Raw genomic sequence first — 23,914 nt, 5'->3', positions numbered from 1 at the left:
GTAGTCGCGAGGATGCCGTCGACGTCGCTCCACTGGAAATGGAGAGGTCCCATGGTTCGATACTAGGACCTCGCGGATTTTTTGTCCTTTGTTTCCCTTGTTCCCCTTTCTCCAGAGCTTATTTTCCTCATTCTTGTCCAGCTCGCTTGCACCTCAAGTTGCATTTAATTGCATCATCATCAAAACGCTGTTAGCGTTCGGCGCATCCGCGGTGGCGACGACGCTTTTCGTACGAAAAGCCTTTGCGTACGTTATTCTAACACCGCAAAATATCAGATCGCGGAAGCAGATGTGCGTGAACGGTTCAGTCAACACCACCTAGACAGAAGACCTCCACACGCGCCATCCCAGTCAGATCGATCGAGGCGTGAGATGGGACACGAGTGCTGTGTCAGTGTTTGGCTGGGCCTCCTGTCCAATCAGCACGTCGAAGACCTTTCAGAGAGGGAGAGGAAGCCATGCGGAGGCCTTCTGTCGAGGTGGCGGTGGTTCAGCCGGGTGCCTTTATGAAAGTATCCCCCTTGCTCTTGTTGTGTGTTGTATCTTTTACCGTGCGTGCGCTTTGTCTTTGAGTGTCTGTGTGCGCATTTGTGAGTGCCTATGTGATAAAAAAAGAGGGATATGTCGTGATATTTAAGCATACGCCTTGTTGCGCATAAACATACACAGCGGGATACACTCAAAACAAAAAAAGCGATCGTCGTTTTTTTTTTCTTTTTTTTTCTGGAATCTAAATGTAGACATAAAAGATACCAGTGCGGTGGAAAGTGATTATTTCTGGCACTATAACCTATGAGGTAAAGTTTGGTGCGTGCCAATAAGTACCAAGTAAAAGTTAAAAAAAAAAAAACACGACGATGTCGTATTTGCGCTAACAGTGCCGCGCAGTGCACACTGCGCGACCAAATTAACGCACTCACCCCCCTTTACTTCTATGTCCCTGTCAGGGATGGGCAGTATTTCAAATACAAGTATTTAAAATACGTATTTCAAATACTTTGTGTATTTTGCGTTTGTATTTAATTACAAATTGGGTAATGTATTTGACGTGTGTATTTAAATACTAAAACCTGGGTATTTCAAATACAATTTTATTTAAATACAGTTTTGTGGGCGAAAATACATCCCTCAAATTTATTGTCACTCTCCAGAGCAGGAAGAAAGCTACGTTCTGCACCAAATGCAGTGTCTCTCAATCAAGCACAAGCGTTTAGTAACTTTGTGATTACGGTGCTAGACCAGGGCAAGAATAGCGACGAAATCGACGTTCACAGGCAGAATGGCTAAATAAGTGCCTGTGACAACCTGTGATGCTTTCCAGCCTGATTTCCATCCATATTTTTGCCTGGAACATTCTCAATGCGCGGGTCGTCCAGATTTTCGTAACTGGAGCGAGTTGCAACAATAAAATATTCTCTAGCTAGTGCTGCGCGTCTTGGTCGTCTCGGTTCTTTGTTGGTCTATACCAAAATGTAATCGACAAAAAAAGCTGCTTGAAGCTCTGTACTTTTTTCACCTATTTCGTCCAAGCTGATTACATTTTTTTTTTGTGATTATATTTCTATTTCGTTACTAGGGCCTCGCACACTAACTCCCGAGTGTGCGATGCAAAATTAAAATGAGATACCCAAAAACCCGTTGCAGGTGCCCTGAAGTCGCTGGCGCAAAATTTGAGGAATGTATTTGGAAAAGTATTTGGAGGAGACCAGATACATTTGGTCGTATTTGTATCTTGTACTTAAATGCTTTTTTGGAAATGTAATCAGATTTGTAATTAAATACATTTTTGACGAAGTATTTTGTATTTGTATTTCGATACATATTTGCATGTATTTTGCCCATCCCTGGTCCGTGTCATAGGATAATAAGCAATGCCAGTTCCACCGACTGACATAATCCTATGATTAGAATGCAATTAACGCAAAGGTGCAAGCGATCTGGACAAGAATGACAATAATAATCTCTCGAGAAGTGGAACAAACGGGACAGAGAGCAAACACAAACTCCAAACCCAGCTAGTTGATTGGTGCGCGACCGAAAGGATCCGCCTGGTCCTGCCATCGAACCAGGGACGTCTTCATTTCCAGCGGCGAGGTCCCTGGTTGTGTTTGTACTTTGTCCCCTTTGTTCCCCTTCTCCAAGGATTATTTTCGTCATTCTTGTCCGCCTCGCTTGCATCTTTGTAATAAATGCATTATAACCATAAGCTTAAAATGCAGGCCGTTCATCCTTGTTCGTGTTAGACTGGTGGCAGCTGATAAAACCCGTTTTCTCCACCGACGTCTACTCCTGGTTAGCTCAGGTAATAGAGCGCTCCACTGGAAATGGAGATGACCAGCCGTTAGGAGCTTTGTTTCTCCGGTAATTTTGCGGGAAAATTGACGTAGCGTGACCTCAACACCATTTCAGTTCCCTGCTAAATTTAGCGGAGAAACTGACGTCACATGACCGTGTCAAGTCACCTATGAACAAATTCCATTTCTCCGCTAAATTTAGCAGGAAAATTGACGTCGCGTGGCGTCAACAGCAATTCAATTCCCCGCTAAATTTAGCGGGAAAATTGACGCCACGTGACCTCAACACCAATTCAGTTTCCCCGCTAAATTTAGCGGGGAAAATGACGTCACACGAGTTGGTGTCACGTCACCTATGAACAAATTCAGCTTCTCTGCTAGATTTAGCGGTAAAATTGAAATCACGTGACCTCAACTGCAATTCAATTATCCGTTAAATTTCGCGGGAAATCGAACTGCTGTTGAGGTCACGTGGTGTCAATTTTTCCGCTATATTTATTGGGGAAACTGGTAGGAGGGGAGGGTATGGAGAAGGAGGATGGGAGGGTACGCAAGAGGAGGAAAGGAGGGTACGGGGGAGGAGGAGAGAAAGGAGGAGGGAGAAGAAAGGAGGAAGAGGGGCATACCCTCCCCTCCTCTTCCTCAAGAGCTCCTCTCTAATTTCGCGTTACAGAAATTTGTAAAGGAACACGCTTCCTGGAGAGCGGCATGCCAAGTCAAAAGCCAACACAATCCGCCCTGATCTGGTGGCCCGACCCGGTTTACCTAATCCGTTGGCGCAGATAGGACATCGTCCTATCTCTGCGTCTTTGCGGTCAGTAGAGTTCAGAGCTCGCCACGCGCCGACAGTCGCGTCATTTACGTTGAGTGCCTAGATGTGAGTGTGTTTCCAACTGATCGAGCGGTGTCTCATGGCGGCCGCGCTTGCAGTAAGGTGAGAGGAGATGTCGAAAGCGCCTACCGTCTCGTCTCCAGGCTTGGCTCAGCCTCGGAACGCGGCGATTGACGCACGCGCACGGGCGCCCAATCGGAGGCGTTTGCCATTAAATTGCTAACGCTCTCTGTGGTATGACTTACTCCCTCTCTGACATCTAGGCTCTCTGAGGTTTGTTTTGGAAACCGGATTGGTCTGACTTTGCACCGACGTATACTCGCAGGGCACCGTCTAAATATAAATGAAAGAGCTGCTCATTTGCTGACATTAGCTCGGACGGCTGCAACGTGTGCGATTGCCTTTTCTACAGCGTACCACCGCTGGCGTCTGCAATCCAAGAAGAGGACCATTGCGTCGCCTGTAATTCGGCAGCTGCGGCGGCAGTCGGCGCGACTTCCTAAGGCTGCACTCCTTTGCAGGTTGGTCCTTCCGATTGTACAGAATACCCAAGCTGTTGGGCCGCGTTCTCGCTAACAGCTGGCTGCCATTTGCATCGCGGTTTCCAGTAACTTATTGCAATGACGCAAGTCCTAATGAGACTTTTCGGTGTGCTTCGAGATTAAATGAAGGCTGGAGGAAAACCGATGGGAGAAAGGCTGGAGAAACTTCCGTAACGAACTCCCTGACCTTCTCTTATATATACAGGAAGTAAAGGCTAGTATGGGCTTCATAAATGCCGACTTCGTGGGGGCGAAGCAGAAGCGGACAGAGTCACGGTAAGTAATCGATACTAATAATAAAAAAAAAAGGTCAAAACTGCGAGTCTTTGCATTTTAAAAGGAAACTAGGGCAAATCGGACTAGCATTGCACAGTGAGAACAAGACACATGCGCCTACAATTACTAAATCGAAGGAATTGTTGGAGAACAAAACGAGGATATCTTTATGGAGCGTAGGTTCGGTGAGTATAATCGGCAAACCAAATGCTAAATTGGACGTTGAAATCTATCGCACAGTCCGCACACGAGAACGTTTCGAGGAAGTCGTTACCGTGCAGTTGAGACGTAGAAACGTGACAGGGCACTTGCAACCGCCCGAACAAAGCGACTCTTGAGCAAGGATCGACGTGCGATTTTCCCGCGGTACACCGGCTTTTATTAACGAGCATCTTTGTCGCATGATACTTTGACGTTACATTATATGACGCATGACGTCAACGTGTGTGACGCGAAAGTCTCACGTGACATGACATGACGTCCGGTGACACTGCGTGAAATGACGTGTGACGCCTCGTGACGTCATATGACATGACGTCGCACGAGGCCACCACGTGGCACTGACGTTATGTGTTACTGCGCCATATGACGCGATGGCAGGTGACACTGACATTATGTCACTGTGTCAGATAACACTGACGTCACAATGTCATGTGACACCATGTGGCGCTGTGACATCAGGCAAAGGATTCCAAATGCCGTTACAGGTCAAGGCACCGAAAGCATGCATAGCCCATAGCGGGCAACGCATAAGCGTACAAGGCAAAGGCATACTTAGTCGCAGTAATCGCAAATAGCTAGATATACCTAACGGTGCAGCGCGGATCGAATTCCGGACCGTGAGATTCACAGCCTGACAACTTTGGAACGGGGAAGAGGCAAACGGGAAGGAGTACAGCTGGTCTAAATGTGAGTCACGGGTGCCGGCCGTAATTGGCGAACGTCGTCGCGCTGGGCAGGCTCGCAAATGACGACGTCACCGGGCAGACGACGGGTTTAGAACGCGTCAACAAATAGCGCAGCGGGCGCACGGTGTCACGACTTTGCGCTACAACCAATAGAGAGAGCGCGACAAACCCTCCTCCCTTTAAAACGCTGGATGCATTTACCTCCCCTCCAGGTGATACAATCACGGTCAAATCTTGTACACATTACGAAAACAAAGAAAGAAAAAAGAATCGGTTACAATTACGATAACTCGTGGTTATGAAGTATCGGATTAGACAGCGCGATTTCTTGACAGAAAAAGTGATTGACGGTTACTTGAAAAAATAACGGTTACTTATCCAATTACTTGAGATCTTCAAAACGGCAGACTTTGTCGTCTTCAAAAACAGGCCTTTCTAATTGTCCATGATTGTGTTAAAAGTACGGAATTGCAGCTCCTCGTAAGATGTGGAGCCCCGTGGAAACTTCTGATTCAAGCACACTCCACACACGCCATTCCAGAATAAATTTGTCTCGTCTTCATCATTCTGATGATACCGGAGGGCGTGGGTTTGTGTCGTGCGTGCAACGCATTTGAAACCACTCAATGTTCACCGTAACCGAGGATAACTAATCCTAAGTAAGTAAATAACCTACGCATAATACGTGCACGACGAATTCTTTGCTCCCCAAGTTTATCAAAACGATCGAGCAAAAGTTTTTATTTTTTATCAATATAGAAAAGAATGGTATGTTACCGGTTTTTCTTGTGGCTCTTGCAGTTTTGATCCCAATAATCTTTTGGCACTGAACATCCTTCTTGCAGTTCCACTTGTAAGTCCTTGTGTAACACAATCACGCCTTTACATATTTCATTTCGTTTATTTACTTCATTTATTGGTACCCTCAAGGCCCGAAGGAATTACAGAGGGTGTGGGATTATTATGTACAAGTTAATAGAACACTCAAGTCACGAGTACGAATAAGAAGATAGGACGAGATGTTGCAAGCAGATCGCTGCTGTTGGCTGATCGCCACGAGGGACGAATTTTTTCCTCGATAACGATGTTTCAATCTGTGTTTTTTTGCACGAAAGCTTCCCGGCATCCTCCTGGCCTTTGCCCAGTCAGAAGATTCCGGAGGCATTCGGAGCAGCTATGTGGAGTTCTGATCGCTGTCCCTATCGCTGAGGTGAAGATCATTCGGCTGTCTTTTGTGCAAACATCGACCGAATAAAACAATAATCAAGTGAGTCTACAAACATCTCCCGGACAGGAAACAACTACTGGAGCGAAAAGTGAGTGTTTAACTTTTTCTTAGTTATGATGGTGTATACGTGCACAGTTGATATAAACCCATTCTTGAACGTCATAAAGGGAACTCTCACTTCCTATAGAATAGGGGTCTCAAGCACGCAGCAAGTAGCCTGCGGCCGCAAGCCCCCGTGGTCGTTACTCGAGCGCGCACCCTAAATAATGACCTCATGCCGGTTATTCATATTTGCCGAAATCGAAGTTCTCCTATACCATGCTCACATATTTGGCACTATTCTGCCTTCTTTTTAAATTAGGATTATTTCCTCTTAGCACTCAAATACCAGTAGTTTCTCACAATTCTGAAACATTGTTAGGAAAGCAAGAACTGCAGTATGAAGAAATATTTTATTCGGAAGTACGTTTAATTTAACGACAGGACAACGATAATATGGTTGCTCTCTTGTTCTTTTTCGAAAATTTCAACACGGTGGCGGGGCGATGATTTTTTTTTTTTTTTTTTAATCGTGATATATCATCAGGACTACGTCCAAAGTAGTCGCATAAGAAAATCAAAGCTAAAATGTGGCTGGTGACAAGGCGAGTGTACAAATAGCAGAAAGCACGAAGTCCATTTTTTTTTTTTTTTTTGTGCTGAGAGATTCGGCTGCTTTGCAACCTAAAACACCATCGCTGGTTTTTCTGTTTTTCTTCGTGTTTTTTTTTTTTTGTTCCAAATTATATCCCCCCTTCCCCCCTCTTCACCCGGCCCCCGCTGACCCTCGACAGTTTTAGGAGTCCCGGGGTATCCGGCCCCCACAATGGAATGAGTTTGAGACATTTGGAGGAAGTGCCCGTGCATAGATCATCTTGGCGCCTTCATGAAGGCATTCTTGATGCTTCCACTATGTGCATATCTGCCCGTACTCGCACTTTGGCATTGCAATATACGTTGTGTGCGCATTCGCGTGTTTCTTTCTTTCTTCTTTATTTTTTTTTTGTTGCGATTTTGCGAAGTATTATGTACGGGACAAGCATGTACATACATGACCAGTCCTTTATTGTCAGTTTTCTAACGGCATACTCTTTGCCCTTGAACAGAATGTTCCAGTGGATTATAAACGAGGTTGCCAACGCCTCGCCTACTGGCCTTGTGCTCGGTCTGTCGTATTGGGCCCTGAAGTGGAGTGCTTGCCTTTGCGTATCCTTTGTACTTCTGCTGGTCTGTTTTCTTTCGCTCGCCCGACGGAAGCAGCTGGAGTCTTTAAAACAACTGGAGCACGTGGCTGGAAAAAGGGAGGTCCTGCCGTTCTTGAACCTCTATATTATGTTCAAAGCGTGCTCCCAGCCCGACAATCCGGCGGGATTCGGACCACGTAAGTCACGTCTTCGTGTATGACTGCATACAGGCCCCCTGCATTGTGAAAAACAGGCCGCCTGCGTACTATAATATATATGCTTTGGCAATTTGATTGAAATTCCCACCTACATAATTCTATATGTTCACTCTGTATTTTAGAGCGCAGCTCTTAGGGGCCCGTTCCCGGCTTGAGCGGCGTCGGCGTCGCCGTCGGCGTCGCCGTCGCCGTCGGCGTCGGCGTCGGCGTTGGCGTCGGCGTCGGCGTCGGCGTCGGCGTAACCGCAAACCTCGTAACCCTCGTGAGGTTGCGAGGGTTACGAGGGTTACGAGGGTTAATCTCATGAGGGTTACCCTCACGAGGATCACGAGGGCCACGAGGGTTACTTACCCTCGTAAACCTCACGAGGGTTACGAGGGTTAGTAACCCTCATGAGGGTAACCTTCACGAGGGTTACCCTCACGAGGGTCACGAGGGTTATGAGAGTTACCCTCACGAGGGTCACGAGAGTTACCCTCACGAGGGTCACGAGAGTTACCCTCACGAGGGTCACGAGAGTTGCCCTCACAAGGGTTACTAGGGTTACCCTCACGAGGGTCACGATAGTTACCCAGGTCACGTGACCGCCCCTGGGGTCACGTGACCTGGGGATACCCCCGAGGTCACGTGACCCCCCCGTTGACGTCATAGCCACTGATGACGTCATCAGTGACGTCACTGTTTACGTCACCGACATCCGCATCGTCATCGTCATCATCACTGATGACGTCATCAGTGACGTCACTGATGACGTCACCGGCATCTGCATCGTCATCATCATCATCACTGATGGCGTCATCAGTGACGTCACTGATGACGTCATCGGCATCGTCACGTGGCCCCAGGTCACGTGACCCCCCGACGTCACGTGACGTCCCAAGGTCACGTGACTCCCACAAGGTCACGTGACCCCCCGCCACCCGAGGTCACTTGACCCACCCCCTCAGTACCCTTCCCTCCTCCTCCTCAAGAGCTGCGCTCTAATTCGGCGTTACAGGGAGTTGTAAACGGCTTTCATTTTTTTGTTTTGCTGCAGTTACAATAATAATTGCTCAGTTTTGTTCAAAAGTGTTACAAAACAAGAGTACACGTGTTCATTATTTTACTCACCCTTTTATGGTACTTTAAAGAAACACTAAAATGAAAACAACAATGTTTTAAAGTCCCTGAATAAGACACGTATGTCACAACAAAAAAATAGAAATCTGCGAAATACTTCTTTTTAACGCTCTAATTTCGCACTACAAAGATTTGTAAGTCTTTCAATTATTTTTCACGATGAATTGGTTAGTTATATGACGCTCTTTTGAAGCGGTTGAGACCATAAAAAAGCATCGATGTTCAGGTTGCCAGTGGACCTTTAAGTACATAGTTTTAATAAAGTGACAAAATTATGCAAATAATATTCCATCTGTAATTTGGGTGGCTTCCAGTGGTCTTCAACGTATTTTTTGGCTTCTACGTGTGCTTCCAAAAATATGGCATGCACCAGGAATACGTCGGCATCACACCGACAGTTACAATCTACAGAGCGGACCTTGTAGAGGTACGTCTGTAAGCGTACCTCCGATGCGGAATTGAAGTGGTGTCAGATTAATTAGAAGCATTTTTTCCCCTAGTCTGCAATCCGTTGTTACTTTAGGAAGTGCTCAGAAGCAACAAGGTGATAACAAAAGGGCTCAATTACAAGTTCCTCCGCAGTTGGCTCGGAACCGGCTTGGTGACAAGGTGTGTAAGTCGTAGCGCCTGCTTTGTGTCTGAAGGCGCATTGATTTTCATGCGTATAAAGCTAAGTTCTGTTCGCTAGAAATGTTGTATGCTATAAGGAAAAAAATGTGCATTATTCTAAGATGTATATCCTGAGGTCGGATATGTTTGGAGCATGAAATGATGGGCAAGTTGGTTAGTGTTCCTCCGCTTTGACCACACTGATGGTGGTCGAAAGGCAGTTTCTCGTTCCGCGACGCACCACTGCAAGCCGAGTGAATACCTTCATCCCGAAAGCGTAGTGAACAGGTGCAGTCGATGCAAAGCAAAGGACGCGTATATGAGCAGCCATTTCTGATGTCATCTATTTAGGTCATAGCTCACTCTATGTCCTCTTAGCAAAGGAATACAAAACAAAGATTAAGTTGATACGCGTTTTATTTCCCTATTAAAAACGGGATCAAGATCGTGTTTTACGATTCGGCACAGAAACCAGAGGGAGCCGTCGGCGTGCGACAGCCAATCGCGAGCGATCGCTTCCCTCTCGACGAGGGTACAGTGGCACGAGGGGGCCGGCGAAAGGCGGACTGATTTTCGAATGTGCGCGATTCGCGCGCAGGATGTGATCCGTCGTGATTGGCTACGCACGTTCAATGGCGCGCCTTTCTGTTTTTGAATTACGAGTGAAATAGAGGATCTCGGGAACCACTTTAGTGTCCCTTATAACAATACTTTATGTACACCTATTTGTCTGCCGCATATAAACGCACCCGCACGTAAACTGGATCCGGGAAACTACGGGGTCCGACAAAGAAAACAAAAACCTGGAGGGCTGTGTTCGACAAATGTATCGTTTCTCCTAAAAACAAGAACAACGGAAGTGACGGAACTGATGATATCGCGTCTGATTGGCTAGAGGCTCAAGTGACAAAAGAGGGAGCTTTCGTCATTTGACCCTCTAACCAATCAGACACGATATCGTCACTTCCGTTTCTTTTTAGGAGAAACGAAACATTTCGAACATAGCCTCCCTGTTTATGCATGCGTAAATAAACTGCGCATCGGTAAAACAAAAAAAAGAAAAGAAAAGAAGCGTAATTTTTATGTGATTGTGACCTTAGTGCAAATGCTCGAATGAGAAAGTTTGAAACTTATGACGTTACCTGAATTCAGAAATAAAATATCAAAACGAAATTTCTCTATCGGCCAATGTTTACCCGGGCCTAATATCCATCAAACAACGAAATTGGATTATGGGTGCCTGTAGCATTTTCAGTGATTTTGTCAAGACAAAAAGAAACAGGATTGTCTAAGATCTCTTCACTGTAATAAACAGCGCAGGTGCTCACACTGCCATTTGGTTGTTTGACGAATATTAGGACTAGGTGGACGTCAGCTCAGAGAAATCTTGTTTTCTTGCTTTATCTTTTGATCCGCAGAACGTCACGTCGTCAAACTTTCGCTTTCTATACCCACCACAAGGGTCACGTTCAGCCGGAGTTTCAGCTTTCTGTGATGAGTAATTTATTCATACTGGCAGAAAAAGAGAGTTACCATGTGCCCACTACCTCAGATTCATGACTTGCTTAATTTTTCTTTTGCAAATTGTGTATACAAATTATTGTCTAGTCTTTAGTTACGTATTAAAAGTAACAGACTTCTTTTCTTTTCTAGAAATTTTATTGGAGGCAGCGTCTACCTCTCCATTTCCTGACAGAATGTTGAAAAGTACATTCAGTATATTTATTCATCTTTGGAGAAACGAGTATGAAATGTATTAGTATATTTGTTTTATTTTACGTGCTTCCTGTAAATATTTCTTTGGCACTTTTAACCGCACTTTACATTGGGCAGTGGTGCAACCAGTTCCTGTCTCCAATCGGTGGCTCGACTGCGTACAGTCAAGAAAGTACATATTGTTAAAGCTTAAGTGTTGCACATCGATCGATCTCTTTGGTACATTTTGAAAACCAACATCGTGTGTATAGTTGGTGACAGGTCAAGAACGAAGTGAAAGCTCCACCCACCCCTTTCCACTTTAGCAGAGCGATCGCCGAAGAGGAGGCGTCCTCCTCTCCACCATTCGCTCTGCTAATGTGGAAGGGGTGGGAAGAGCTTCCACTTCGTTCTTGACCTGTCACCGACTGTCGTATTTTGCGCGCCTCAAACCGCTACATCCAATATTTTGTCACACAATGTGAAAAGACATTGATTAATCATCTTGCGTTATATGTTCTTTTCCTCTGGCAGTACTGGTGATAAGTGGAGGTCACGAAGGCGGCTTTTTACTCCAGCGTTTCATTTCCGAATCCTGGAAGATTTTACTTCTACAATCAATAACCAATCTACGATTCTTGCGAGCGTTTTGGGAAAGACGTCACTTGAGCAGAATGGACTTGACGTGGTCCCGAAAGTTACACTCTGCACCCTGGACATAATCTGTGGTAAGACCTTTAATAATAATAATACATTTATTTCCATCGATTGTGATGGTGGGACCCGTGAAGAAAGCTGCGATATGCAGCTTGACTGGTCCTCGGGTCCCTACAATGGTCAGAAGCAACGAAACGGAAAAAAAAAAAGAAATACACACAAAAAAGCAACAATTCAAAGATACATAACTACGCACTCGCCTGTTTTTTTTTTAAGCAAATAGACAAACATAAAAAGCAACAATTAAAATTTACAAAACTATGCACTCTGGCCTAAAAATGGAGCAAAATAAAACAGAAAATAGAAATCAGGTACAAATCAGAAGCACAAATACAAACGTAATTCTTTAGAAGTTTTAGAGTCAAAATCTACGCCATCAATATAAAAATTATTTAGCAAGCGTGGTAGGGCAAATTTAAGCATTTGGAGACCATAGTTCGTTCGCTGAGTGACCATCTTCCACTTCTCCGCGTCGCGAGTGGGGTATGCTGGTGAATTTTCCTGTAAACCTGCAAGGTTTTCTAAAAAACATGAGCCCCTTGTTTTTTTCCCTCCTGAAACTAGCACATAGTCTATAATCGTATAACTTGTAAATAGTAATTATAGTAAAATTTCTAAATATTTCAGAAGTGTGAGCATCATAAGGGACATTACATATGCTTCTTTTTTTCTTTTTCTTTTTTTGTAACAAAAACAGTTTTTCCATATTGTTTAGTGTCGATGAACCCCATACTAGATGGCAATATATTAAGTGAGAGTAAAATAGAGAGTTGTAAACTAACAATTTAACATTCGTGGAAAACAAAGAACGGTTGTGATTTAGGATTGATGGGCATGTTGATTGATTGGGTTTATTGAAAGAAAATACATGGAGGTAAACCTGGTTTTATACGCTGGCCTGCTACCTTGTAATTCACTTTTTTTATTCTATGTGTATAACGTTTCTAGGAGTTTGGAAAAAAGATTACCTCGAAAGCTTCACCTAAAAATGGACTGCCGAGGACGCTACGCTAAGAGAATCGCTTCCCAGTAGATGACATTTCGACTTCTGCGGACTTAATTGTACCCATCTGCTTTGTGAGAACGGATAGTCAAAACTACTACTTTGACTAGTTTCCGGAGAATGTATTTGTGTAATCATGTGTAATATGATGATTATTTTGGTAGTATATAAACATGACACCTTTCTGTTTCAGAAACCATTATGGGGAAAACGCTTAACGCTCAAAGCAATGAGGATTCGGTTTATGTCAAAGCTGTCCATCGGTATGTAGTTTTATGATACTTAAAAGTTTGGCTGACATTCTCCAGAACTTGCGAAGTTTAGAGGGCGACTAGATTTCTACTCAATAAGGTAAATGAGGCGCTTATTGTGCAGTAATATGAAACGGAACAAAGACCTAGGCAAAACTGACGCCAACTTCGCAAGTGTCAGCAGATCGGCAACTGTTGCTGAAGCTTCTGTCTCCTTTTCTTTCTAGGTGTTAAGTACATCCTAGTCAGTTTGACATAGGATTTGTTTTCATTCACCTGATCTTGTCACACCTTCGTAATCTTTTTTCTTCTTATAGAAAACAAGTAATATATGTTTAGAAAACCATTTCCGTCACAGAAAATAGCACTACAGGCATGTTTCATTAATATGAGCCTTATCAAAATGGATGCCCCTTTATATAGCCAGCCAGCAATAGCCAGGCAGCGCCGGCAGAGTGAGAGCACACGGTTCTTCCCTGTCTCGTAACTTGACAAAAGGGAACGATAAGACCCATATTGCGTGCCGACGCACACATATTGGAGCATGACGCAGCGAAAAGCCTGATACTTGTTCCCAGTAAAAGCGCAATACAGTGATACGCAGTCACGTTCCTATTGGCCCGCCAGGGCCGTTAGCTCCCCGTACGGGCATGTTACGCGATCACGGCTTCCTGGTCTACCCAGTATTTCTTGCTTCAGACACTAGGCTAAGCGGCGCCACCAGATTAATAGCTCATGTTTGAACAATGCAGCCGAGACTCCCAGGCATACCCAATATTTCTTGCTTCAGTGGCTATAGGTATAGCGCCAAACCAAAGAGCATTGCAGGTTTCCCATAGACAAAGGTTTCGGGGACGAACTGAGTAAAGGCATGCATTTTGCAGCACTTTATATCCGCCACGAAAACATTTGAATACGAACTCCAAGAAGTCTCTCTCTACCGAGAGAGAGGTCTGTCTATAATCGACCGGTGTCATCGTTGACTAGTTACCACACATGTCAGCCAAATCGTAGCAGGACTTGTTCCGCGAATCCACGTAAATGCCCTAGTATCAAGCGAACACAAAAAAAAACTACCCGAGACTGCGTTGACGTCAGAAAAACGACGGGAAGAAGGAAAGAAGTATAAAAAAAAACACACACACGTGAGAGCATCGGCAGCAGTGTGGAACGAAAGGCTTGACGTTGTCGACCCATCTCGCTCGTGTGCGCTCCCTGCTGCGATGTCTAGATTTTTTTTTCGGTTCCCTTCCCTTCTGAAATGTTTCGGCGTTCCTTTTCAGACAGTCAGCAGCTCACACAGAACGTAAATTTTCCAGAATTAGAGCCCGTTTGAGGGGAAGAAAATGTCGCACCGGAGCCGGTTCATTTGAAAAGTGTGCGGAGGTGCGGGACTACACGTAGCCCTGCGGTTACGGGGATAATCATAAATATAAATTCGGTACTTTCAACCTTGGTAATACGTTGTATATTACGTTTATATTATATATATAATAACATATACAAGACTGCCCTTTTAAAGCGTATATTAATGTCGGATGAACACCACCGCGCCGCTCGAAAGGAAACATTTTTTTTCACGTCGATACCAGAAAGTTTCTCACGTAGTTGCGCGATGGCCTTCCTTCTTCGACATTGTGACGTAACCACTCGTAGCGCTACGGCCTTCTCTTCTAGGAGATGTTACCTCTACACAGCGCTCACTTACTTCTATTCCTGTCCCTCAGACGAGCAGGGCCCAAATCCCCGAATAACACGCTCGAGAGCAAATACCGCTGTCAATCGCAGCACAATTTATTTGGTATTTTGCAGGTTTTATCTCGTTGTTAAAAACGACCCACATTATGGACGATCTTTGTTTAGGAGAGGGGGGGGGGGAGATAGATAAAGGGAGAGAGAGAGAGAAAGATCAAAGGTGCCTATATTAACGAGACGCGATTGTACTATAATCTTCTATTTCAGGTTGAGCGAGCTGTTCATGGAAAGGATGGCGACGCCGCTCGCACGTTCCGAAAGTCTTTATAGAATGACAGCCAAGGGAAAAGAGTATACCCACTGGCTCAATAAACTGCACACATTTACGAGAGAGGTGAGTTTCAACTTTTCGCATGGGATTTTCTTTTTAATCCTGTAAATCGGATTTATTTGATTTGACTCATTTTATCTAATACTATAATGATTTTTAACTGCACGCCTTTTTTAAACACGGTGGATAGATTTTTTTTTCAATGCATTCACTCATTGAGAACAGTGTGGAAACATACCTTTACTTTAAATTGATGTATGTATGAAATACGGTGTATTTGACAACTTTTTATGTGCTAGTCATGGTGGAGACGAAAAAAAAAAATCAAGATCAAGCCTTCTGTCCCTTCGCATCTGTCTCTGAGAGTCTATCTCTCTCTTTGCTGGTATGTTCTGCGTGTGAACGGACTCATACTTTTTTTCCCCCTTCGGGTTCTCTTTTGCCTGCAATCAACACCTTCTAGAAACTAAGGCCGTGGCGCTCTTCTCGTGACGTCGCAAAGGAAGGCACTCGGGGGCGCGCGTCAAAGCGAAGGCAACGCGCGTGAATCGACCGTCGTAACGCGCTTTTAGTCCCATACGCGTGTCTTATTACCTAAAATGAAAGCTGCACATTGCAGCGGGTCTAGACAACATTTTATTACACGGGCAAACATTTTATTACACCACTAAATAATTGGTACAAAATGACACGAGGTACGCGTATAAGACGTCTATAGAAAAAAGTAAAAAAAAACATTGAGTCACGCAATTAATTATATTGCTATAGGAATGCATATTTCATACATAAATACTTCGACGAAATGGCGAGACACGCAGTGATAGGACACAGAAAAACAGATCACAGTAAAATATCAGGTAGAAGTAGCCAACGCGGACCCTAGACTAGTGTCACAATCATGTAAGCGATGTTATCGCGTGCAGTCACTGAATTCTTACATCATACCCCGGCCACATGGCAAAATTAATGTAATTTCGATCGAATGAATATATGGGGTCGACAAATCAGCTTGCGACGTTCGTATAGTCACTCAATTCCGTATCATTTAATGAAAATATATTAACTTTTTCGTGTGGCAGGGGAACCAAACTTGCTATTTACATTCAACTAATTTACTTCTCCCTATGGGCTCGAGCTGCCTTAGAACAAAATATAACTTATTTCGTATATAATAATAGTATTCCTTAATACAGTCGTTCGATCAAGCTAGGCGATTAATAAAAAATTGCGAAAAAATCCTTTATATTAGTAAAAAAATAATTTTCTTCGAGCCGAAAATTTTTCACTTTTGGGCTGCTTGATTACTTGTATATCGTGAGATGGTGCATCCATTTCTCTTTCAAATTTTCATTTATATTACATTTAATTTTATTACTTTTATATCGTCCATTTAAGGGCTTCACGTCTGGGGAAAGGGGGGGGGGTACGTATTAGATCATGACGTACATTTCCTTAAACAAACTACCAATTCAGAAAATGGCACACAGGTCGTGCGCTTTCAGAGCATATCTGAAATCATCTGTGTTTGCTAGAGCACCAGACCGCTTGTTCTACAGAGCGGTCGACAGTTGCAATGCTCAGTACTTGTAAAGACTTGTTCGTGCTGCAGTTAAATGAAGTGTGCAACAGTTATCAGTTAACCGTGATATGTGATGTTCAAGTTTACAATATTTTTGCTTCGTCAACTCTGGGGAGGGATAACACAATCTGTGTAACATGATTAGGACCGCATGAGCTCTTCGGTGCTTCAAAATGGGATTGTTAAATATTTTCTTTATTGCTGTAACGCTACTTTCCCGTTGAAAGTCTTGGACTATAAAACGCGCAGCTTTGGTTTCCACAAATTCAATCAAATCTTTAAAGTAAGGCTGATGGGGGTTCTACACTGACGATGCAAATTCAAGCTGTGATTTTACAATAGATCGAGTTAAAGACATTAAGCTCCGTTTCCTGCGCTGCTAACTTCAAATGGAGTTTAATGTAAGCTAACGATCTGCTTGCTTTCGTAACTATGCTCGTTATCCGGGTTTTCCAGCTAAAGTTTTCTATTAAAAACACGCCAAGTTATATGTAATTAATTTGTAATTAATGCATTTGTAATCGCTCTGTTGTAGATTTTTATTTCTCGAATCTGGCTCTGTTATCACAGGTAGTTGCAGAAAGAAAGAAGGACATGAAGGCAACCATTAGCTCCGGAACCCTTCTCGATGACGAGGAAGATAATGGGTCTAACTACATGAAACGAAAACGGCCCTTCCTCGACACACTTCTGCTTGAACACTTCAAAGATCCCCAAAACATCACGGAGGAAGACATGCGTGAAGAGGTGGACACATTCATGCTTGCGGCAAGTTGTTGATCAATATTCCTTTGCAGTTGCTGAATAATGTGGGAAGTGGATTTTAATGAGCATAAATGTTTCGTTTCGTAATAGCCAAATTGACGGCACTCAATGACGTTGCGGGTAGAAGCTTTCATGAGCTAGAATTCTATAAATGGCTTAAGAATTCAATATTTTGGGTTGGTGTTCGTTGACGGAAACTTCAGTGGCCACCGCGCAGTTCGGAGGATGTTAAAAAAAAAATCTTTAAGGGTAAAGATTTGTTGACATTTATTTTGTTTGCGTTAAGTATTGAGAAATCAATGTGCATCTTCTTTCGCCAGTTACGATAAATAATTAAATATTTAGGACGGAGTTGCGGATTTGTGCATAAAAGCCGCTTCTCACATGCAGCGAAGCGCTGATGTAACGCTGCTTACGTGTCGTCAGCTAGTCATCGTCTGCCGTGAGCAACAGTTATGACGGTGTGATACAAAGCTGGTGAACGCTCCCGTCAGCACGCGATTAGCGCGAGGTCAGCGTTATGCTAGTAGCGCTCCGCTGCATGTGTGAACAGGCCTTTAGAAAAGGTGCAGATGAATGTATACTTCGTCTCACCTTGGCATGGACTAACCGCGAATGCTGTGCTAGCGGGAGCGGCTAGCCTTGACTGCCTTGACTGGAGCACTCGCTGCACGAGCATTCGTGCTACCGCCGAGGCTTCATTCGAAGCAACTATCTCGCGCTTTTAGCACACGCGGCTAACAATAGTCCATACTAACGTGAGACGAAGATAGTCAAAAATTACGAATACGTTGATTATTGTGCACACCGTGTAAATAGGACAGCTGGCCAGATTTACGGTGCAAGCATTGTCCAGGGCGAGATGATCGAGCTCGTAGTTTCGGCCTCGCTCGCACTCAAAGTGAAGCATAGAAGTATCTTTCTTGGGACTCCTGCATAGAAAAGTCTGAAGCGGCAATAAAATAATATTTCAACTTCTTTCTCCTGGACGTTCCTTCTCAACTCAAAAGCGAGCGAAAAGAGAAATCACGTGGTCGTTACGTACTTCGGCACCTGAATAATGACTTCAATCTTCCACCGGATTTTTTTTTTAGCACTATATAGAACTTGTCATTTGCAAGCGATGACAAGTGCCGTCACGGCACTCATTGGCCACGAACGCGAATCCTAATATTTGTCAACGGATTGATTGTTCACCAGCACATATATTGTCGCGAATGACAAGTGATGAGGCGATAATAACTGGAGAAACTAAAAGTTTAATAGGGCAAACTAGGGTGGGGGGGGGGGGGGGGGGGGGGCCTTCATGTGCGCTTTGCTTAGGGTGGTGGCATCTCGCCATTTTGTCCCACACGTTTATTTTTATTTTTTGTTCAGAAGCGCGTGAAAGAGCGTGCCTCTGCACGCGTTCGTGGCGCTGACTGTGCTATGGCGGCATTTTGTTTTCGTCGAGTTCTTTGTATTTTCGTTGTGAGCGCGTGCTGTCGGCATCGAGTACTGCAAAGGGTGGCATCACCCTATACAGAAGCACATTGAGGAACCCTAGGGCAAACTTGTGCCCGAAAAAAAAGTGAAAGCCGCTTACAACTCCCTGTAACGCCGAATTAGAGCGCAGCTCTTGAGGAGGAGGAGGGAAGGGCGCTGGGGGGGGGGGGGGGTTCGACTAACCAGGGGGGTCGCGTGACCTTGGGGGGTCACGTGACCTTGGGGGTCACGTGACCCCCAATGCCGATGATGTCATCACTGACGTCACTGATGATGTCATCAGTGACGATGACGATGCGGGTACCGATGACGTCATTAGTGACGTCACTGATTACTTCACCAGTGATGATGACGATGACGATGTGAATGTCGGTGACGTCATCAGTGACGTCGCTGACGACGTCATCAGTGATGATGACGATGACGATGCGGATGCCGGTGACGACATCAGTGATGTCACTGATGACGTCATCAGTGATGATGACGATGACGATGCGGATGTCGGTAACGTCACCGGCATCCACATCGTCATCATCACTGATGACGTCACCGGCATCCACATCGTCATCACCACTGATGACGTCACCGGCTTCCACATCGTCATCGTCATCATCACTGATGACGTCACCGGCATCCGCATCGTCATCGTCATCATCACTGATGACGTCACCGGCATCCACATCGTCATCGTCATCGTCACTGATGACGTCATCATCATTGATGACGTCATCATCACTGATAACGTCACCGGCATCCACATCGTCATCATCACTGATGACGTCATCAGTGATGATGACGATGCGGATGCCGGTGACGTCCCGGTGACGTCATCAGTGTCGATGACGTCATCGGGGGTCACGCGACATCGGCGGGGGGTCACGTGACCTCGGGGGGTCACGTGACCTCGAGGAGGGGGTCACGTGACCTCAGGGGAGTCACGTGATCTCGGGGAGGGGGTCACGTGACCTCAGGGGAGTCACGTGACTTCGGGGGGTCACGTGACCTCGGGGGGGTCACGTGCCCCCCACGAAGTCACGTGACCCCGGTGGGCGGCTCGCGCGGTGCATTATGGGACATTTCCCATGATGCACCGCGCGGTTACGCCGACGGCGACGCCGACGGCGACGCCGCTCAAGCCGGAAACGGGCCCCTAAGAGCTGCGCTCTAAAAAAAAGAGAGGAACAGAATAAAGCAGAGCGTCGCGGGCGTCGAAGTCGGCGTGACGGCAGAGTCGAACGCTGAGGCGAAAATGACTGCAGCTTGCCACGCGGAGCCCCTTTTGTACACGCCTGGGCTTCTGGAGCAATCGCCGTAGAAGGTTCGGCGTGTCGAACATTCTAACCTCGAACCAGCAACACGGTTCTCGAATTTACCAGAACATTACGTTAGAATCAACAAAAATGCGTCTTCGCGGCCGGGAACGAACCCTGGCTTTCTGCGCGGAAGGCACGCGCGATAACCGTTAGGCCACGAGCGCGCTGCCTGCTTGGCCACCTGCCCGCGCGGCAATATATACGTCCGAATGACCCAGTGCCCGTGTCCAGTGCGTGAGCTGAGGTAGGCTGGCGTGCTTTACATACCGCGGATGTCTCACAGTGAAAAGGCGGAAAGTTTTCGAAGGAAAGGCGATGCGATATAGTCCGCTATATCTTCCAGTAGATATTTTGCTAACTTACCCAAGCATCAAAAAAAGTGATGCGAACCTATAGGTACACGCGCTGCACGCGTTGTCCTTATCTATGTTAAATATCTGAAGTAAACAACCAGATGAACACGTTGATGAAAGCGCATGCAAAGTGCCATTTGTTTTGGATTTTTACTTTAGAACAGTTACTGCTGCAGAAGGCAGTGCGCGCAGCGCGTGTAATTGCACTCGCGCACGCTCCTTGAGCTTGGGTATTTAGTAAAAGGTCTATTATAAGTATGTCATACAAACTCGCCCAGGCTTCAACTTTACCAACGTCTATTATAGTACTGAAGAGTAGACTTTTGACTTTCTACCCTCTTTCTTCTGGCCCACTAAGCGATATGCAATTAGTAAGATTCCAATCTAATACCCTAGTTACACTAGCGCTCTTAACTGTCATTAAGCCTACGACAGTTGACTCAATCGCAATCAGCCGGGGCACTGTTTCTCTATGACGATTGCTGGATCGCACTTCCCCGCTCCGCGAATGCGGCCACCGGACGGCCATCTTGCGACACAGGAAGTCGACCGTTTGGAGCGTTGCAGAGGCTGTGCGGCAGCTATGCTGAAGACGCGTTTCCTGCTCGTTCGTCGTCATTCGCCAAATATTTTTTTTTTTTTTACCTTTGTGTAAACGATAAAAATTGCTTTTGAAAACACGTGAACATTTTTACGAAAGCGCAGCGCCGCAGGGAATTGGCACATCTCGTAGACCGTAAGTTTCGCCGGTCTCGCGGCGTGATCAAAGATTCCTTGGCACGTCGAAGTGCTGCGTCTCTGTGCAGTGATTTCCCTACACATCCCCCAGGGGTAGTGTAACCCCTTCCCCCTTCTTTTTCTGAAGGCCCCCCCTTAATTCGCAACGATTCCTCTATTCTCAATGCCCCCCTCCCTCCCCCCCCCCCCCCTAAAAATTTAGACACCCCCATAATTTCAATTCCTGAGGAAACTCCTGGTTAGGTGTCAGCCATGTAGCAAGATTCCGCGTTAGAAACAGTGGCGTTGCCTTCTTCCGTCGGTAAAATGGCACTGTTACTGACGGCTGTCGGAGGACCCCTTTAACGCAGTGCTTATAGGATTAAACTTTTTGCGATTTTCCCACCAGTGGACCTGCGAAACATATACCAATGGCCTTCAGCACCACGTCTTCAGTACCGCGTATTGCTTTAGCATGACGAGTACGTTATCTTGAAAAAAAGCTCGAGGTACACCTATAAGCACTTCTTATGAGTTGTGAATGCGAAAGCATGCACGTCATTCTTCCACGCCTCTTATTTCGTCTGCAGCGTATCTGCGTCAACGGCAGAGCACGCCCTCTCCTCGCCGCTCTGACCTTGGACGTATCGTATTACCGGCGCGTTGACGGACCCGCAGCGCCATGGGGTGGCGGTCTTTGAAACTGACGCGCAGCGGCCAATGGGAGCCTCGTCAACGTGCGCCAGCCAATGGGACCGAAGCCGAAATCCATCAGCTTTACTCCGCTCCTTTGGGATCGGGGAAACTAGGTGCCGTTTGGCCAGGCTCTCCGCGTGGTTTTATAGCTGGGAGCTGGCTTCACTTGGAGAAAGGATTTAAGGTGCCGCTTGGCGCGGTTTCAAAGCTGATGACGTCGGCTCGCTTCATGCGCATGGGACAGTTAAGATTTTCGCATTAATACTTTTTTTGCGATACCTGCTTTTCTTAAGCCCTCTAATGACGCTGCGGTGCAGCTATCATTCTGAACCGAAGATTGAAATTTAAGACTGGCAAACCACAGAGCGGTTTGTTTACCGGCCTGTTTCTGAAAACAAAACAACAACAAAAAAGGTAAACTAGTATTTATATTCGGTGACTCTCAACCTTATGGACAAGCATGCAAAATGTTAAAAGCATGTGAAACATGCGCTGTTCCATATTCTGAAACACCGCACCAAAAATCTGACCTAAAAATCTCAAAATGTTCTTCAATAAGTTTGCAGCAAAAAAGTTATTTATATAACAGACTGTATCGAAAATACAAAGAAAAGGCCGGTCAATGTTTATAGACATTTATTTTCAACCTGGTGAGCAATCCATACAAATTGCTCAAGAAAATGCAAATTTGGGATTTTTAAGAAAATTTATTTCATATATTTTATTTAGGTTTTTAACAAATTTTGATAAAAAATGTGACTTATTTAGATGATAATTTCTCAAATACATAAAAAGGTCGAGCAATAACTATATCTTCTGATTTACAATCTCGTAGAAAATCAATACAAAATGTTTAAAGAAAATGAAAACTTTTGTTCTAGAGTTTACAAATCTAGAAAAATGCAGGTTTTTATCAAGTTTGGAAAAGCATATGATTTTGTTTATAAAAGTTACCAATACCACCAAAGTTTCATCGAATAGTTTGATAGGTACGCACTGATTTGACGGTTCCTTTTCCACGCCAATTTGAGTAAGAGATCAAATTGCCCAGAATAGCAAGATATCGATTTTGCACAAAATATTCAAAAAATATTTTTAAAAAGTATAAGAATAATTCTTCCTCGAACGGGTTTATAGTAAAGTTTCTGCTACGTGAAAAAGAGTTTTGAAATTTGTGTAACGCTAACTGTTTAAAAAAAAAAAAACAGTGAAACGTGCGAAAAAAAAATTAGAATGAGTTGTCGACGTCTTCCTTCAGATTTTTTTTTTACTAAAGTTGCTATGTTCTAACTTTTTTTTTAATGACGGTTTTGTTCATTGCTGAAAACTATATATTACAATTATGATCATGAAAATTTTTTTACAGGTTTAATCGTATTTGAATGAAACCATGCACAATAAATCACAGGGTCATCTTCAAATATAGGGTGGTCCAAGTCACCAGGCTCGATCTAAAATGGACCGTAAAAATCGACGCCTGCACGTAGAAATCTAAACTTTTCGTCAAAGGTGTATCTAACAGGTCGGTTTTTTCTTGTAAAATACAAAGCGTAGCTCTTTTTTGTAAAAAAAGATAGGATCAAGAAATTTGCCAGGGTCTACGGCAGCGGCGACGCAGACCACAGGGGTTCAATAGCGGGGTGTATTTGGCGTTCGTATTGATAGATGGCGTTGCCTTTCCAGCGCGTTTCTCATTTATCCCATTTATTAGCGAGGCCTTCTTTCATCCTTACTCTGTTTCGAAGTATTGTTTTGACGTTCTCATGCGCAAGGTACGCCCTTGAGTTCACTTGCAAAGCATATAAGCTTTGCCGCACACCCGCGGGCGTACCTTACTGCGTGAATTACAAATGAGGACCGAGATATCTTTCAACAAAGCCTTCAAAAGACAAGAGCAATTTTTTTCATTGTCAATAAATAATGTTTTACTAATCACAGATGACAAATCACATAATAAGATGAAGACAACAAGATATTTATTGCTACAAAGCAAAAATATTGCACATTCGGAAGAGGTCGGTGTGAAAAAATGGAAGGAGCTGCATTTCGCTTGAGTTTCTTGAGG

At 44.7% G+C, this 23,914-nt stretch overlaps 1 protein-coding gene across 1 annotated transcript in view; it reads left to right on the top strand.

Moving 5' to 3' along the window:
• The first annotated feature begins 3,487 nt into the window (after positions 1-3,487).
• The window catches only part of LOC8042581 (cytochrome P450 4c3), a 37,938-nt gene continuing 17,511 nt past the window's right edge, over positions 3,488-23,914 (top strand). Inside the window, exons 1-10 of the mRNA XM_042292305.1 lie at positions 3,488-3,647; positions 3,874-3,944; positions 5,968-6,168; positions 7,226-7,500; positions 8,955-9,067; positions 9,164-9,249; positions 11,479-11,672; positions 12,858-12,927; positions 14,878-15,004; positions 17,091-17,288. Of these exons, the coding sequence (XP_042148239.1) occupies positions 7,227-7,500; positions 8,955-9,067; positions 9,164-9,249; positions 11,479-11,672; positions 12,858-12,927; positions 14,878-15,004; positions 17,091-17,288 (1,062 nt within the window). The 5' untranslated portion in view covers positions 3,488-3,647; positions 3,874-3,944; positions 5,968-6,168; position 7,226. The remainder of the gene's footprint in view (positions 3,648-3,873; positions 3,945-5,967; positions 6,169-7,225; positions 7,501-8,954; positions 9,068-9,163; positions 9,250-11,478; positions 11,673-12,857; positions 12,928-14,877; positions 15,005-17,090; positions 17,289-23,914) is intronic.

Source organism: Ixodes scapularis, unplaced genomic scaffold (genome assembly GCF_016920785.2).
Source record: "Ixodes scapularis isolate PalLabHiFi unplaced genomic scaffold, ASM1692078v2 PGA_scaffold3__209_contigs__length_174095766, whole genome shotgun sequence".
NCBI classification, from domain to species: Eukaryota; Metazoa; Arthropoda; class Arachnida; order Ixodida; family Ixodidae; genus Ixodes; species Ixodes scapularis.
The sequence above is the reverse complement of the archived record's forward strand: the minus strand, read 5'-3'. Positions and strand labels throughout refer to the sequence as shown.